This window comes from Culex quinquefasciatus, chromosome 2 (genome assembly GCF_015732765.1).
Source record: "Culex quinquefasciatus strain JHB chromosome 2, VPISU_Cqui_1.0_pri_paternal, whole genome shotgun sequence".
NCBI lineage: Eukaryota > Metazoa > Arthropoda > Insecta > Diptera > Culicidae > Culex > Culex quinquefasciatus.
Window position 1 is genome coordinate 11,117,118 of NC_051862.1, and position 15,273 is coordinate 11,132,390.

The following is a 15,273-nucleotide window of genomic DNA, read 5'->3' on the forward strand; positions in this document are numbered from 1 at the left end:
CGTGCAGCGACGTGCACCGTTTTATTGGAAGTGGCATTTAATAAAGCCACAAGTCGGTACCGATTCCGTGTGGCCGCAAAGCAACACCAAAAACAGGGCGGCAGACCTTTTCGTGTTTTGACCGCATGCTAAAAAGCTCCTCGCATGACTGGAATTTCCAACTAGAAAATGAGACATTTGAAGGTTGAACTTTCCCTCCACCGAGAAGAGGAAAGAAAATTGAAACTATACACGACTTCAGACCCATGTCATGGAACTGTTCTGGAACATCGTTTAATCAAAAGGACAACTGGCGCGGCACGTGTCCATCGTGGTCCACGTGGCTCCATTTAGCTACCTACTTGGCTTGAGGTTAAAACTAATAAACCATCCTCGGAAGTGCTTTTGCGAAACTTTTGCTGACCACAGGCCATTACGGATACCAGCTTCGATGACAGTTTTGGTCTGCGGGATACGCACTCGGGATAGGCACCGGTTGTTGAGGGATGGAACGCCTTGGGTGGTCATAATGATGGTCATTGGGGATGTTGCACGGAATATTTGAAACAGTCAATTTTGTATCGTTGCTAGCAATGCAAAATAAAATAAATAAGGGTCATGCTCCGACCCCTCTGTGATTTGAGTGAAACTTTGCCTAAGAGATAATTTTGGTATCTGATCACGAAGCTGAGGTCCATTTTTCGATATCTCATGACGGAGGGGTGGTACGACCCCTTTCATTTTTGATCATTCGAAAAAACGTGTTTTTTTATTATTTGGAACCTGGAATTTTCCAAGGGACTTTCAAATTGGACGCCCGATTTGTTAGCGAACTCATACCTACGAAAACCCATTTTTTCAATCGAACAAATTACACAAAAAAATTATAAATCATCTGCCATTTTTCGTTACTCGTATGTTATTTAATTTTTGGGACATGTCATTATTCTACAAGGCTTAAATTTGGAGTTTTTGAGGTCATAATATTTTCTGATGATTTTTGGGTGTACTTCAAACTGTCATAAGTCAGGGGTTTTATAAAACCCCTTCCCCCCCCCCCCCCCGCCCCCATTCATTTAAAAATTTCATAATTTTTGTAACTTTTAGAGTGTATTAATGTTTTAAATGTATGAACAAAGGTGGTTTGCTTGTAACCACCACGAGTTATCGTAATTCTTCTGATTTTTTTTAAAGATATCAAAATATGAAGCATGAACTCGTAATCAGGGACCAAAATTACTCCATAGGACAAAGTTTCTCAAAATCAAATAGGGGAAATCTTCAATGTCTATTACACAATTTTATAGCAAATTTTCTGAACTTTTCAAAAAATATATTTTATAAATGGTCACTCATGGTGACTATTTAAAAAAATCGAAAAACTGCAAATATTTCGCTAAAATCAAACTTTCGGTGGCTATATCTTGAAAACAGAGCCATTAATCAAAAAATCTGTAAAGTACTTTTCGTTTGGAAATTAAATTTTACAAAAAAAATACTTCATGTTTGTTTTTGAATGAAATTTTGATTTTTCCAAAAATCACTGTATTTTCAAAAATTCATGACTCGGTGGCAGATTTTTTGACGATGTTTCTCTATAGCTATGGCTCAAAATTTGCAGGTTTTTGTCCCCTAAAACATATCGATAAATATCAAAAATCGAAAATAAGTATTTTGGGAAATTGAGTTTTAGTGAAAAAAAAGTTGATTAAAATATCCACATTTTTTTCCATTGCCGAATCCAACATTGCCGAAGACAGCAAAGTGATCAAAAAATTCACTCAAAAGTTACAACTATTTGAATATGTACGTACCATTTTTGTATGGAAAACTGGAGACTTATACGGGTGAACCAATGACGCAAAATAGCTTATTTGGTCATGGGGAAGGCCCCCACAAAGTTTGAGCCAAATAAAAATGGTCAAAATCGGCCGATTTCGTGGAGAGTTGCTCAGTTTTTTTTTTTTTTGCAGAATTGTATATATTCCAGCATTTCTGATTTTATAAATAGGGAATCAACTAATGATATGATAATTGTACCAAAAAATAAGTTTTTTTTCAGTTTCCCTAAATAATGTCTAATATTGAAATGCAGGTATCTCAGTATTTCTTGAACCAATTTTAAATGACGAAAAATGAATCACTCGTGAAATTTTGTGCTCTTACCATATTTGGAAAATTTACTATTAAACCTTACTTTTCAAAATGAGTGTTATATAAGTTTTTGGGGGAGGTCAAAACAAAATAAAAATTGGTATTAAAAGTCAGAATTTTAACAGTTCACTGAAAAAAAATCTGGAAATGCATAATCCACACGCACAGTTGATTTGCAATTATAAGTTTACATCATTTTTCAGCCCCTTTTAAGGACGGTGTGACAAAAACTTTGGAAAATATTTGAAACAGCCTTAACACAATGAAATAGCTGAAAATAAAATATGGCTTCAAGAAAACGAATCCATCGATAGAACTTCACATTTTAAAATTATGATTTTTCAGTATTCCAACAGAAAAATATTTTGCTAATATTCTGAAAAAAATGTTTTCCTAGACAAATAAAACCATAAGATCATTCGTACTCTAATTAAGTTTCTGATTTTGAATTTGTTTTTTTAAATTTAAATTTGAATAATAATAATTGATTCTGAACATTACCCAAAAAATAACTAATTCCTCAGTAATGTTTAAAGATGTTGCTTTGAACAAAATTAAAGTACAGTTTCATGAGAATAATGGAATTGATAGAGAATTACTCTTTTTTAATCTAAATATTTTTATATCCTCAAATATTCAATTTCAATCTTGTGGATTTCTTCTAAGGTATTTATAACATGAAAAAAATGATGTTTCGTAATATTGTTTTTTTGCAATTCCGTCGTGAAACTACTTACTTTTCCTGTCATTCTTGAACGACGAAATAGCCTACTTTTCTGTACCAAAAATAACAGAATCGAATAGCAACACTTTTCAAAATAAATGCTGAAAAGTTCTACTTTTCAGCACTGAAATGAGTGCTGAAAAGTTGAACTTTTCAGCACTTGTTTCGAAAAGTAACACTTTTCAACATTTTTTTGATTTGAACGATTTATTGACAAAATACATGACGATTCGACTTAAAATTTCACTCAATGGGTGTTTTTCGAAATTGCAAAAAATGTTGTATGGAACTCGTTGCAAAACTTGATTTTTTCAGCACTCGTCGTATTTATCCAACTCGGTGAACCTCGTTGGATAAATGTACGACTCGTGCTGAAAAAATCCTCTTTTTGCAACTTGTTGCATAAACTACTATTGCAATTCCGTCGTGAAACTACTTACATTTCCTGTCATTCTTGAACGACGAAACAGCCTACTTTTCTGTACTAAAAATAAAAGAATCGAATAGTAACCCTTTTCAAAACAAATGCTGAAAAGTTTTACTTTTCAGCACTGAAATGGATGCTGAAAAGTTGAACTTTTCAGCACTTGTTAGGACAAGTTATACTTTTCAACATTTTTTGATTTGAACGATTCATTGACTCAATGCATGGACATTTGTCCTATAGGGTGTTTTTCGGAATTGCAAAAAACGTTGTATGGAACTCGTTGCAAAACTTGATTTTTCAACACTCGTCGTATTTATCTAACTCGGTGAACCTCGTTAGATAAATGTACGACTCGTGCTGAAAAAATCCTCTTTTTGCAACTTGTTGCATAAACTACTATTAAAGTGTATGACTTTTTGTCGATTGTTATTTTATTAGATGAAAAGGCAGATTTCATAAATGAATTTTGGCTATTAAGCACTCTTTCGTATGAAGATTGGCAACAATGCACAGAGCTTATCCGGCTTTTGTTGAATATCTCAGGATTGAAATCGAATTTTTGGGATCTAAGGTCAAAATGTGAGGGTTAGTTAAATTTTTCAGGATCACGACGATAAGATACTATTTAAATTCATTTGAACAAAAAAGTTTCAGATGATACAGCACAGAAAAAAAATTGAAATTTAAAATATTGAAAATTTGGTAGGTTGAATATTACCCCTACTTTTGTGTAATATTATTTAAAACATGTGTAAAAAAGTGAACCTGATGAATATTCATCATAAACTGATGAAAATTCATCATTTTCAGAGGTAAAATTAATCATTTATTGACACAAAATCTGTCATCATTTCCTGATGGATATTAAAACAACCGGGATTTAGAAATGAGGGTTGATTTGGATAGGTTTGCGGAGCAGAAAAACTCGATGTCGTCCGTTTGGAGTTCAGCGGTAAAAGAGACCGACTCGAGCGCAAGCTCGGTTTATTTAAGGTATGTTACATCATGTGCGTTGAATGTATTTGTGCTGTCATTTGACTAAGCACTCAGACGAGGGGTACTCAACAGTCCTCCCCCCTTTACTTAAAACTAAAGTTAACGAACTCATTAATGAAATGATAACAATGTAATTTATATAAAGCAAAGTTAAGTAACAAACAAAAATCTAATTCAACGTTTTGTTCTAATTCGAAAGAAATTAGTGTTCAGGAATTGTAAAAAAGTCTTCACCTCAGATAATTTCACTGTTAGAAGTATTCCTTTTACGTTTTTTACGTTTTGTTCCTTTCCGTTCAGAGACATCCCTAAACGGACGGTTTCTGCCGCATCCAGCACCACCCGTGTCCTCGTTCGAAATCTCCATGTTGTTTCGCATTTCGTCTTCAGTAGAAGGTCATTTCGTTTGCTGCACTCCACCAGCAACTTCTTTGATTGCCAATCACCACGAACAGCACATCTCCTTCGAGTCCACAACACGACGATTCGTGCTACTAGGCGCCATCGCGTTTTCTTGTCCTCGCTCCACTGGGAACCGTGTTGTACGAGTATCTGTTTAAAATACAAATAAAATTGTTTTAGGACATTTATAATGAAAACTGTAAAAACAACTCTAAAACTCAGGACAGAAATCCAGCATATCAGCCTGTGAACAAAGCCAATAGACCTTGAAACAACAAGTAATTCATCACTATTGTGGATTTTCGATTGAGAACTAATGCAAACACTGCATGGAATCAAGATATTTTGATCTATATTATGAAAATAAATGCTAGGCATGTCCCAAGTTAAAGAGACTACCTCATTCACCACCCTTTCAAAAAAAATCCATTGAAACCATTGAGTTTCCACATCTACTATCTGATCATCTGTCAAACACTTCTCTTGAAAAGTTTTAGTTTTAGGTATGCTATAGTTTAACTTGTTTATAATCTGCTTTTCATTCAATGTACCATTGCACACATAATTATTTGAAATTAAACTAAATTTCCATGACAGACCATCATCGTCTTGAATAAAATAAATGCACAGATTTGAACAAATGACCAACACACTAAAATTATGGAATTCTCCATTCGTCACTTTCGTCAGCCCGCGAATAAGATTTCTTAGCAAACAAATTGAGAAAACTAAACTCAAAAATATGAATAACACAATGACTATTGCCAAACTGTCCAGCAAACGATTACTTTCAAGCAAACAAACCAACAGCTTTGGTTTGATGCTTTTAAAAAGATTCCTGTTCAACATTTGTTGTTTCTCAATTGTGTAACAAATATGACTTTTCAAAAACAGATTTAATGATTTGGCATAGATGACTTGTAAACATTTCAATTTCCCGCTTTGAAAAAATAGCGTTTTGCCAACTTTGTCATTTAACAACCAGCAATCGTCCACAAATTTTTGATCATGCCGACCACAAAAATTGTCAACAAAGCGATTGTCTAACTTTTTAGCACATCCTTTACTCAAAATCAAAATAAATTGCAAATTTGCAATGCTCGTCAAAATATCAGTCATCAATTTGTACAGAAACAACGAAATTTGTATAGCTTTAAACCCATTTTGGCAAAAAATTACAGTAATCATAATCAAAAATATTATCATCAATTCAATGTCTTGCATATCATGCTCGTTTTTCAAATTAGATTTACATAGCGTTAAACTTAAACTACTACCTTTTCGCTCTGACATCTCAGAAACTTCGTCAAATAATACTTTTCCGAAACAAACACTTTCCGAACTTTCTTGAAACATTCCCCAAATTGGGGTTAAAATCAAATTCTGAACATCATCAATACAACACTCAATTCCACAACCATCATTGCCAATCAGCAGCTTTTTGTCCGAACTCTCACAGTTATCAAGATTTGCTTGATTTGAGTTAACATTAGTGGTAAATAAACATTCCAAATCAAAATTGTCACTGTCTTCCCAATTTGAGGTATAATATAAATTTGCTGCTATTGCATTGCTTGAAATATTCCTTTTGGTATCAAAATTATGTTCAATCGAACCCACGTTATTTTCCAACATCACATCTTGTTTCATATCAAAAACATCGTCATACAAAAATAAATTATTCAAACCACTCACAACATTTTCTTCCCAATTTGGGGCACCTTCAAAACTCACGCTGACATCTGCTAAAAGTTCATTAAAACCTACATTCTCACATTCACCACCTTCCATGTTCTCATCATGTAAAAATCCAAAACCACAAAACAAATTTTCATCCCAATTCAGGGCATCATCGCAATTTTCATCAATATTATAACAAGTTTTATCAAACAAATCTTTCAAATCCAAAATCGAATCATCCTCCCAATTCGGGGTAAACAAACTTTTCAATTCAATGTCAGCATAACTATCATCATCAATTGGTATAGAAAATGTGCTGTCATTCAACAAGCAACTATCATCAACTTCAAAATCAACCATTTGGTCCTCTATTTGTGTTTCATCCAGCTTAACATAAGTTGTGTTCAAAACAGTAAAAATTTTCATGCATTGGTCGTTATTATCTTGAAAGTTTTCTATTTGGTTGAACATTTCCGCATTTGCGTACTCAATTTCACCACCTTCATTGCAGGAATAATCATCTGCAGTACTCTCACCCATGAAATTCACAAATTGTCTGTAGAAGTAATCAAGTTTGAAGCAATTTTGCTTAGAATGACCCATTTTCCCACAAAAATCACACGAAACTCTAGTCTGAGGATATCTCCTATCATAGCTTTTGTCAAAATACCTTTGTTGTTGTGTTTGGTTATTGAACCTTCGGTTAGTGTAAACTTGAGAATCAGAATTGTAGTTTTTATAAGGCTGAAATCTGGAATTGTTTCGCCTTTCTGGAAAATTTTGCCCTTGCAACCCATCATTTTGTCTGTAATATCCGTACCGTGAAGACCCTTGCCTTTGTGTTGTTGTCTTTTGAATGTAATGAATTTGTTCTGGTGTAAAGTAACTGTACTGTCCCAATTGAGATTCTCCAGGTTGATTGTTTAATGCTTTAACGTTTTGTTTTGCTATGTTCCATGTTGTGATGAACTTGTCCATCTTGTCCAAAGTCAAACTTTCCTCCTTCAGCAAATTCTCTTTGAGATTCCCGTCAAGAAGACCCGCCAGGACCCTGTCCATAATGGCCACGTTCTTAAACGCCCCAAAACCACAGAATTCCGCCTGCATCTTGACCGCCTGCACGAAATCCTCATTGGATTCATCAGGTTGCTGGTTTCGCTGACTAAAACGAAAGCGTTGGACTAAGTCCGGCTCCGTTTTGTCCAATTTTTGTTTCAATTTTGACACAATATCAGCATAAGTGGCCTTATCCAGCTCATCTTTGCTGTAGTGCAATTTTAATTGAGAAAAAAGAAACGGACCACAGATCGTCATGAAATGAGATTTCTGACGATCATCCGGCACTTGATTTGCGTGAAAGGTATAGGCTAGTCGATCGGACCAGTCCGTAAATGACGTACCCTTCCTAAACATCTCAATAGAGGTAGCTAACCCGTTTGAACCCATGTCTTGGTATCAAAAATCAGGCAAAAAAAATCAAATTCCAAATTTCCCAAAGAAAAAAATAAAAAGAAAACACACAAAAATCTCTATTACTGCAAATCCAGGGATCAAATCAAAGAAAAGCTTGCTACTCACCGATCTCGCACCCGGCCTTTGCCAGCAAGCAAACCTAACCTCCTGCACAAACTCGTCGTGCGCACCGTGCACCAGCACAGGAAAACGTCGTTCAGCGAAGCAAAAGTTTGTGCACCGGCTCAAACAGCTGAATTACACCGTGGCGATTTGGCCTCACTAAATTAAAGAAAAAGAAAAACTCTCTTAGTGATCCAATAAATAAAATGGCGAAACCTTTTGTTCAAACGAACAAAAGATTCACACACACACTTACAAAGCAACCCGGTTTTAGTCGATTAATAAGCTCACATGAATTTTTCCTCACAAACTCCTCAGTGATACTTGCTAAGGAATTATTTTTTTTTATTGAAATTATTTTTGGCAAAAGATCACTTGACCCCAATTGCCCTAGCTTACCAAAGCTGCTTTCTCCCGGTCCAAGAACAAATCGCCTGGTCACCGCCGCCAACGAACGCTCTCCTTTGTCCCAAAAATGCCGCCGGAACTGCCGACGCTCCAAACCACCGCAAAAAGCAGAACCTTCACCGCACCGAATCAGCAAAAATCCACCGGAATACGCCGCGCAAAATCGTGCCACTTGCCGCCCGAACCACGGAATTCGCCGTGCTGCAATCGTTCCGATGCGAATCTCCGGCCAACAGGTACCGCACTTCCAGGCACACCGACAGAATCCTCGGTTTTTTGCTGCTGCTCACTCGGCGTCGGTTTGTATAAAACAAAATGGTGCCGCCGCTACTCGCACACAATGGCCAGCAAATTTCTTCTCCGATGCGTGCACACCCGAACAGGACGATCGTTTCAATCCCGCAAAGGAAAAATTGATTTAAAAAAAAAAAACTGTCCGATTAAATACACCACCGAAAGAAAAAAATCGCTCGCGTAGTTCTTCACTCCTTCGTCGCCAATTAAAACAACCGGGATTTAGAAATGAGGGTTGATTTGGATAGGTTTGCGGAGCAGAAAAACTCGATGTCGTCCGTTTGGAGTTCAGCGGTAAAAGAGACCGACTCGAGCGCAAGCTCGGTTTATTTAAGGTATGTTACATCATGTGCGTTGAATGTATTTGTGCTGTCATTTGACTAAGCACTCAGACGAGGGGTACTCAACAGATATTACCATATTTTTTTTCTGTGTAATGAGAAGGTTAAAAATTGACGTTGATTTTGGTCAAGTAGAAAGGTTTAAAAAAAATCATGTCATGCCAAAAACGAGATGGCACTGTTTTTCCGTTCCCATCCAGAGTGACCAAAACACATTCCCGAAAACGATCCAGTCTGTTTTTTGCTGCGTAAAGTTCTCCTGCTGTTTCGCAAGTCAATTCTGCCTCTTTTGCTGACCACAGGAATCGCTAGGCCAGAATGAATGAAATTCATTTCACCGCCCAGGTGGCGAACCACATGTGCCTTTAATATGCGACTTTCTCTTCAAACAAACAAATTACCCTCCTAGAACGGGGGGTCCAGAATGGGGCCACCCACCTGAGTCAGCTCACTTTGAGGAGTGGAATCAAAATTATTATTAGGGGTTTTAATATTATGGATATTGGATGGCGGTTCCAGCTTTGATGATTTTGCTGAACAAATTATGCTGAAGCGTTAATTTTAAAAGTTTATGAATAAAATTTTAGTAATTTCACACTTGAATTGAATACAGAATAAACATATCTCTTTTTACAAATTTTGTTACCCAAAAACCGATCCCAACTTCTGTTAACCTTCGCCACTTGGTATTGAAACCCATCAATCATCACTTTTTTTCAAATAACTTGAGGGTCTCTCCCCCACCTTGTGAATCATTTACTTTGCCCCGGTGCCATAAAGAAGCAAACTTTAAATTGAATTTGATCGAAACTCGTTTTCGGTGGGATTTTATTTTCTCCTCTTCTCGCTGGACCTGAGTTTCAGGGGAGGAAAAAACTCGAACAAGAAAAACTTTTCCTCAAAACATATCATTTCTCGATGTATGAGTGTGTGTGTGTGTGTGGGCGTTGAGGAAAAAATGTTGAAGCAAAAGTTCGCTTAAATAAACGTTCCGCAAAAGTATGTCTGGGTGGAGGTTTACTTTGCGAATGTTATCCTGGTCTCCTAGACCATAAGGAAAAGATTTTTTTCTGCGTGGAGCTGAAGTGATATTTCCAGTGAGTTTTGCTCAACAGGAAATTTTTGAAAGGACTCGTGTCTGCAAGAAAAATAAAAGTTGAATCATTATCATATGCTTGAATCATTGCCATAGCAATAAAGATCAATTTTCGGATCTTTTAACAATATTTCAATAACGTTTAGCTAGATATTGAAACTTGAGAACAATGTTGAAAAGTACAACATGCCTTTTCCAAGCTTTGAAGTGCCTAATTTTCACCTTTACGCTGCAGAACATCCAAATTAACGTAAATTAATTAGTTCCACGAAACTTTAGCGAATCATTCTGCCACTCAAAGCTGCTTCCAGCCCAATTGAAAAAAGGTTAAATGCGATTCACCGCGCTCGTTTGCAAATAAATCCAACCATTTGGAGCCCAGGCTGTCACTGTTAATTGAATCATGAGCAGAAGGCTCAGCGCTCTAGCAAAAAGAGATGTCCACCTCTCGAGCAGAGTGTCAACGGCACGGCCTTTTTTGTACCTGGTAACTTTAATTAAAAGTTGCCACCCTACTTGACAAACTGGAATGTGACGATCAGGGCTGTGCAGTCGGAGTCGGAGCCGGAGTCGGTGGAGTCGGGTCTTTTTGGGGACCTGGAGTCGGATTCGGAGTCGGAGTCGTCAAAACTCCAATAGCTGGAGTCGGAGTCGGCTAAATTGTATGAGCTGGAGTCGGAGTCGGAGCCGGAGTCGTAAATTTCTGATAGAGCGGAGTCGGAGCTGCAGTCGGAGTTGTCAAAACATTTATTATAATTTACGAACTTGTTTATTGTTCAATATTTGTTATAATTCAGATTAATTCCCATTTATTTTAAATTTTAAATTTATTTATAGAATTGCGTGCACTGCGTTGACATTTTTTTGTTTAATTAATTTTTTGGTTTAAGATAGTTATCAGATACCTTGATGATTTCGAAGCATTTTCATTGTGATTGGAAAGCTCACTATCAGTATTTAACAAAAATAATTATGTTTTCAAAACATTATCAACTATTATATATATCTTCTACTTGGAACGCAACATGCTAAATAAAAACAAATCAAAGTGTCGTGCAGAAAACATTCCAAGCTGACAAAAAAATATCGAAAATAAGTTGCAACTAATTTTGAAATACAGTTAAGCCGGAGCTCTTATACCTCGCATATGCAACTTTGCATATACGAGTCATTGAATTTATTAGATATATCGATTACCCCAATGTTTAAAATTTCTCGACAAAACTCTTTAAGTGTTGATCCATAAATAATATCGTTGAACAAGTTTATTTTTTTTTTAAATGTGTTAAATCGGGGTGACATAATTGATATCATTTAATTTATTTTTCAAATATTAGAATTTTCTCATGATTTGTATGTTAAAAATGTGTACTTGGCTGGATCACAAAATGTACGTCTTCTCAAATAAATTCAAAAAAGCTTTAAAAAAAAGTTACTTTGAAAATTGTTTTCTTTCAAAACCAGGGTATCTTTGATAGTTAATGCACACCAATTTCTCATTACTGAATTCAGTTGAATTTATTGAAATCTGCACTACTAAAATTTTTTGTAAATGAAAACTTGCTGAAAAAAAAAGATAATTAGTGTAGTTAGCTTATTAACTTAAAAAAATAATTTTAATTTAAAGTAGTTAAATCAAATGTTCCAATTTTTCAAACAACAAAATTCAAATTTACTCAGAAAATTGTTTTGCTGATTAGGTGTCGGAGTCGGCTTAACTCAGAAAGCCGGAGTCGAAGTCGCTTGAAATATGCCCCGACTCCGCAGCCCTGGTGACGATGACCCTTGGATTTTTTTTTTCTTCAAAGCTTGAGGATGATAAAACACATTTAGAGACAACTTCTTCAGATACACTTATTCTGATCAAGTTGTTCTCTAAAATTGACGACAATTTCGTGCTGAAATTGTACAAAATTGAATCCAACTTAGTGCCCGAACGAAATGTTGATGATTCCACCTGACCACCCCTTGTAACCAAACCCAGGTGAAAGAGTTTAGTTTTCCCCTCCACCACAACCAGCAAGTTATGGGGTTGACGGTCCTGTCCCCCCAGTTTTCAGCACAATTAAGCCGTAAAGTGGCTTTAAATCACCGCAGCACACATATTGTCCAACCCCGTTTGAAAAGCCCCCCAGCAGAGAGTTCCAGGCTGTGTGGTTAGCCACAATTGCAGTGGATATAAATAATGTGAGTCCGGTGTGTGATTACTTTATTGAGGCTGCAAAATTTCACGGTTGCTGCTGAGCGAGAGAATACAAATGAAGTTGACAGTGTGGAATTTCCCTGGCAAACGGGCTTTTGAATGGGGGGTCCATTATGGAATGGAGCCACTCAATTATCGTTATCGGACTCACGTGTGGCATATTAGTTCGGTGATTGCCATTGTTGAACGGCACGTATCAACAAAGTGGTAGAAGTGATTTGTTTGAGGGAACGATTCAATCAATGGTGCAGTGATTTATCATTTGTTTAGCGATTAAAATATACAAATATTTTATCAATAAACTTGTCTATGGGCATGTGCCCATTTTAAATTAAACCCATGTTTACAAGGGTACGTTACCCCAATCCCCTGCTTCAATTTTTTAATTATTTTTTTTAAAGAAGTTGGTAATCAAATTGCAAACGACACTCTGGATTCATATTTCTTATTGGTGGTTTCCTCAAACTGAAAACTTCGATGATTTTTTTTTTCCTCGAAGTCCTCTCTTGCTAGAGCATTGGGTTGTAAAAGAGAGTGTGGGCACTTAATCCATTTGGGTAATTCTCAGCCAACTCACACGAAATCGGGAAAAGTTGCCCCGACCCCTCTTCGATTTGCGTGAAACTTTGTCCTAAGGGGTACAGTCGAGTAACGGGAAATGGGAGAACTCTAAAAAATAACCCTGCAAAGTTAGAAAAAACACGAAATTTTAAAATGAAAAACTTTGTTCTAAATGAAAAAATGACCCTTCTGGGTCAATGTAGATTCAAAAAGTACATTCAATTTCCCATAAAATGACATGATCCAAAAAATTTTACAGTCGAGTAACGGGAAATGGGAGAATTTTTAAAACTTTTTTAGTGTTTTTTTCGATGAAAAATACGTTTTTTCGGAATTCTGAGTACGCCATCAAATCAGGCGTCTAATTTTACATAAATGTCTCTTTGACACCAAATTTCTATCTCATCACCGTTTCAGGCTGCAAATTATTGAAAAACACCTCTTTTTTCGCATGTTCAAAAATGGAAGGGGTCGTACCGCCCCTCCGCCACGAGATATCGAAAAACGGACCTCGGATTCGTGTTCAGGGACAAAAGTTACCCCTTAGGACAAAGTTTCACGCAAATCGAAGAGGGGTCGGGGCAACTGCTGTGTGAGTTGGCGGAGAATTACCCATTTGCTTTCAGCTTTCTAATTAAATAAAAAAATCACTTTTAATTTTGTCATGAGTTAGTATCTTAAATGTTAAACTATTTTAGGCTAGTGTGGATACCAGATTAAATCAGGTCTTCAAGCCATGCAAAACGTTTTCTTAAGCATCATTTTTGTTTTTCAACTAGATGATTGACTCTATATCAGTTAAAACAATTTCACACAAAACCTGATCTGTTGTGTTGAAAATCAACCAGTTTTAAATTCGAAAACATTAAAATGCTTTAAATATTCCAATTTAGACAAAAGAAAATTATAATGTTTACAAAATCAGGTAACATTATTTCACCTCACACAAATACTGCAGTAAATAATCTTCAATTTTGTACAAGAAATCCACTTTAAAAAAATAAACCTATCAATAAAAAGTAAGACTGATACCCCTGGTATCAAATCTAACTCTAAAGGAACATTTTTAAACAATATAATTCATTCTTAAACACAATTTTCAACTAAATTATCAAACAAAGATTATCCATGGTTGGATTCTCTTGAATTTCGTAATTTGTTTAATTTTTTGCCATTTAAGGCTCCTTCAAGAATAAAACCCCTGCACATTTTTTTAATAGCTTAAACTATTGGTTCGATTTCCATTAATAAAAATTTGATAAAAATAACATTTTTGTGACAATATCACATATTTTTAAATTTTCGAACCAAGAATTACCCTTTGGAAGGGCTTTACAAAATTACTTGTTTTGGGCATTTTAAAATGTTTGAACTAGTTTGGAAATCATTTTTATTGAAAAAGTAGAAATTTTCACATAGGTTTCATTTTTAACATTGGAAATCGAACCAATCGATTTAGAGCGTCCAATTCCCAGGATTTCTCCAAAAAAAAATTACCGTTTCCCGGGAAATTTAATAATTTCCCGGAAATTCCCAAAATCAAGCGGAAGTATACATTTTCTGAACTTTTATACACTTTTTTTTATTTACATAAAAAATGAAGGAATTCAATTTCATTTTATTCAATTCAATTTACTGTTTTTATAGAACTTCGTCAGACCGTCTAAAAATGCCATGTCAAGGTTTATTCCAGATGATATTATTTTCTGAACCATCCACGACTGGGAATAGAGTTTGGTTATTTGTTGGACCACAAAAATTACGAAAGTTCTTTCAATCGAAGTCATTTATTAGGCTGAATCATTAAACAATCATTTAAAAACTACTTTTTATTATATCAAGGGTACCCAAAAAATGCAAACATCAAAAACTCGCTCCAAATATTTGAAAACCTGGAGTTGTCATTGCATAAAATGGTATTTCAAGTGAAAAAGAAGATTCTGATGTATATTTCATGCTTATCTATTTATTGATGGGCTGAAACCAGTAAGATTTGATCTGGAAAACAATATTTGCCGGGATGATTTTTTTTAGCATTTTTTAGTTCTTTTTGTTTCAGCTAAACTTTCAAAATTATGTTTTATCACAGTCATAGAGACAAATTTGAAAGCAATTTTTTGGTTTGGAAAATGGATTTATTTTACCCACTATTTAAATACTGTGCTTAAAAAACAATACGTTAACAAAAACAAAAAAACGCATAATTATTTTTTTTCTGTACGAGTTGCAGCTTACCAAAAAAGCTAAGCAAATTATATATTCTCTTGAATTGCATGCTTTTTTTCAAGCAGACAAGGCATTTATTGATCCTCACGCTTATTTTTACCATTTAAGTTGCTATTCTTTACAATTTTATTGCAAAATACTAAAAATATTTATCGAAACCAGGATTAGAACAATTTTGATGAATTTAAAATTTCCCGGGATTTCCCG

The 15,273-nt window shown here is 35.4% G+C and overlaps 1 protein-coding gene across 1 annotated transcript; it reads right to left on the reverse strand.

Moving 5' to 3' along the window:
- Positions 1-4,227: 4,227 nt before the first annotated feature.
- LOC119767565 lies at positions 4,228-7,846 on the reverse strand. Its single transcript, XM_038256439.1, has 2 exons — positions 6,195-7,846; positions 4,228-6,143 (listed from the first exon to the last, which is right to left on the reverse strand). The coding sequence occupies exons 1-2, from the start codon at positions 7,806-7,808 to the stop codon at positions 4,455-4,457; spliced, it is 3,303 nt and encodes a 1,100-aa protein (XP_038112367.1). The 5' UTR covers positions 7,809-7,846; the 3' UTR covers positions 4,228-4,454.
- Positions 7,847-15,273: the final 7,427 nt, after the last annotated feature.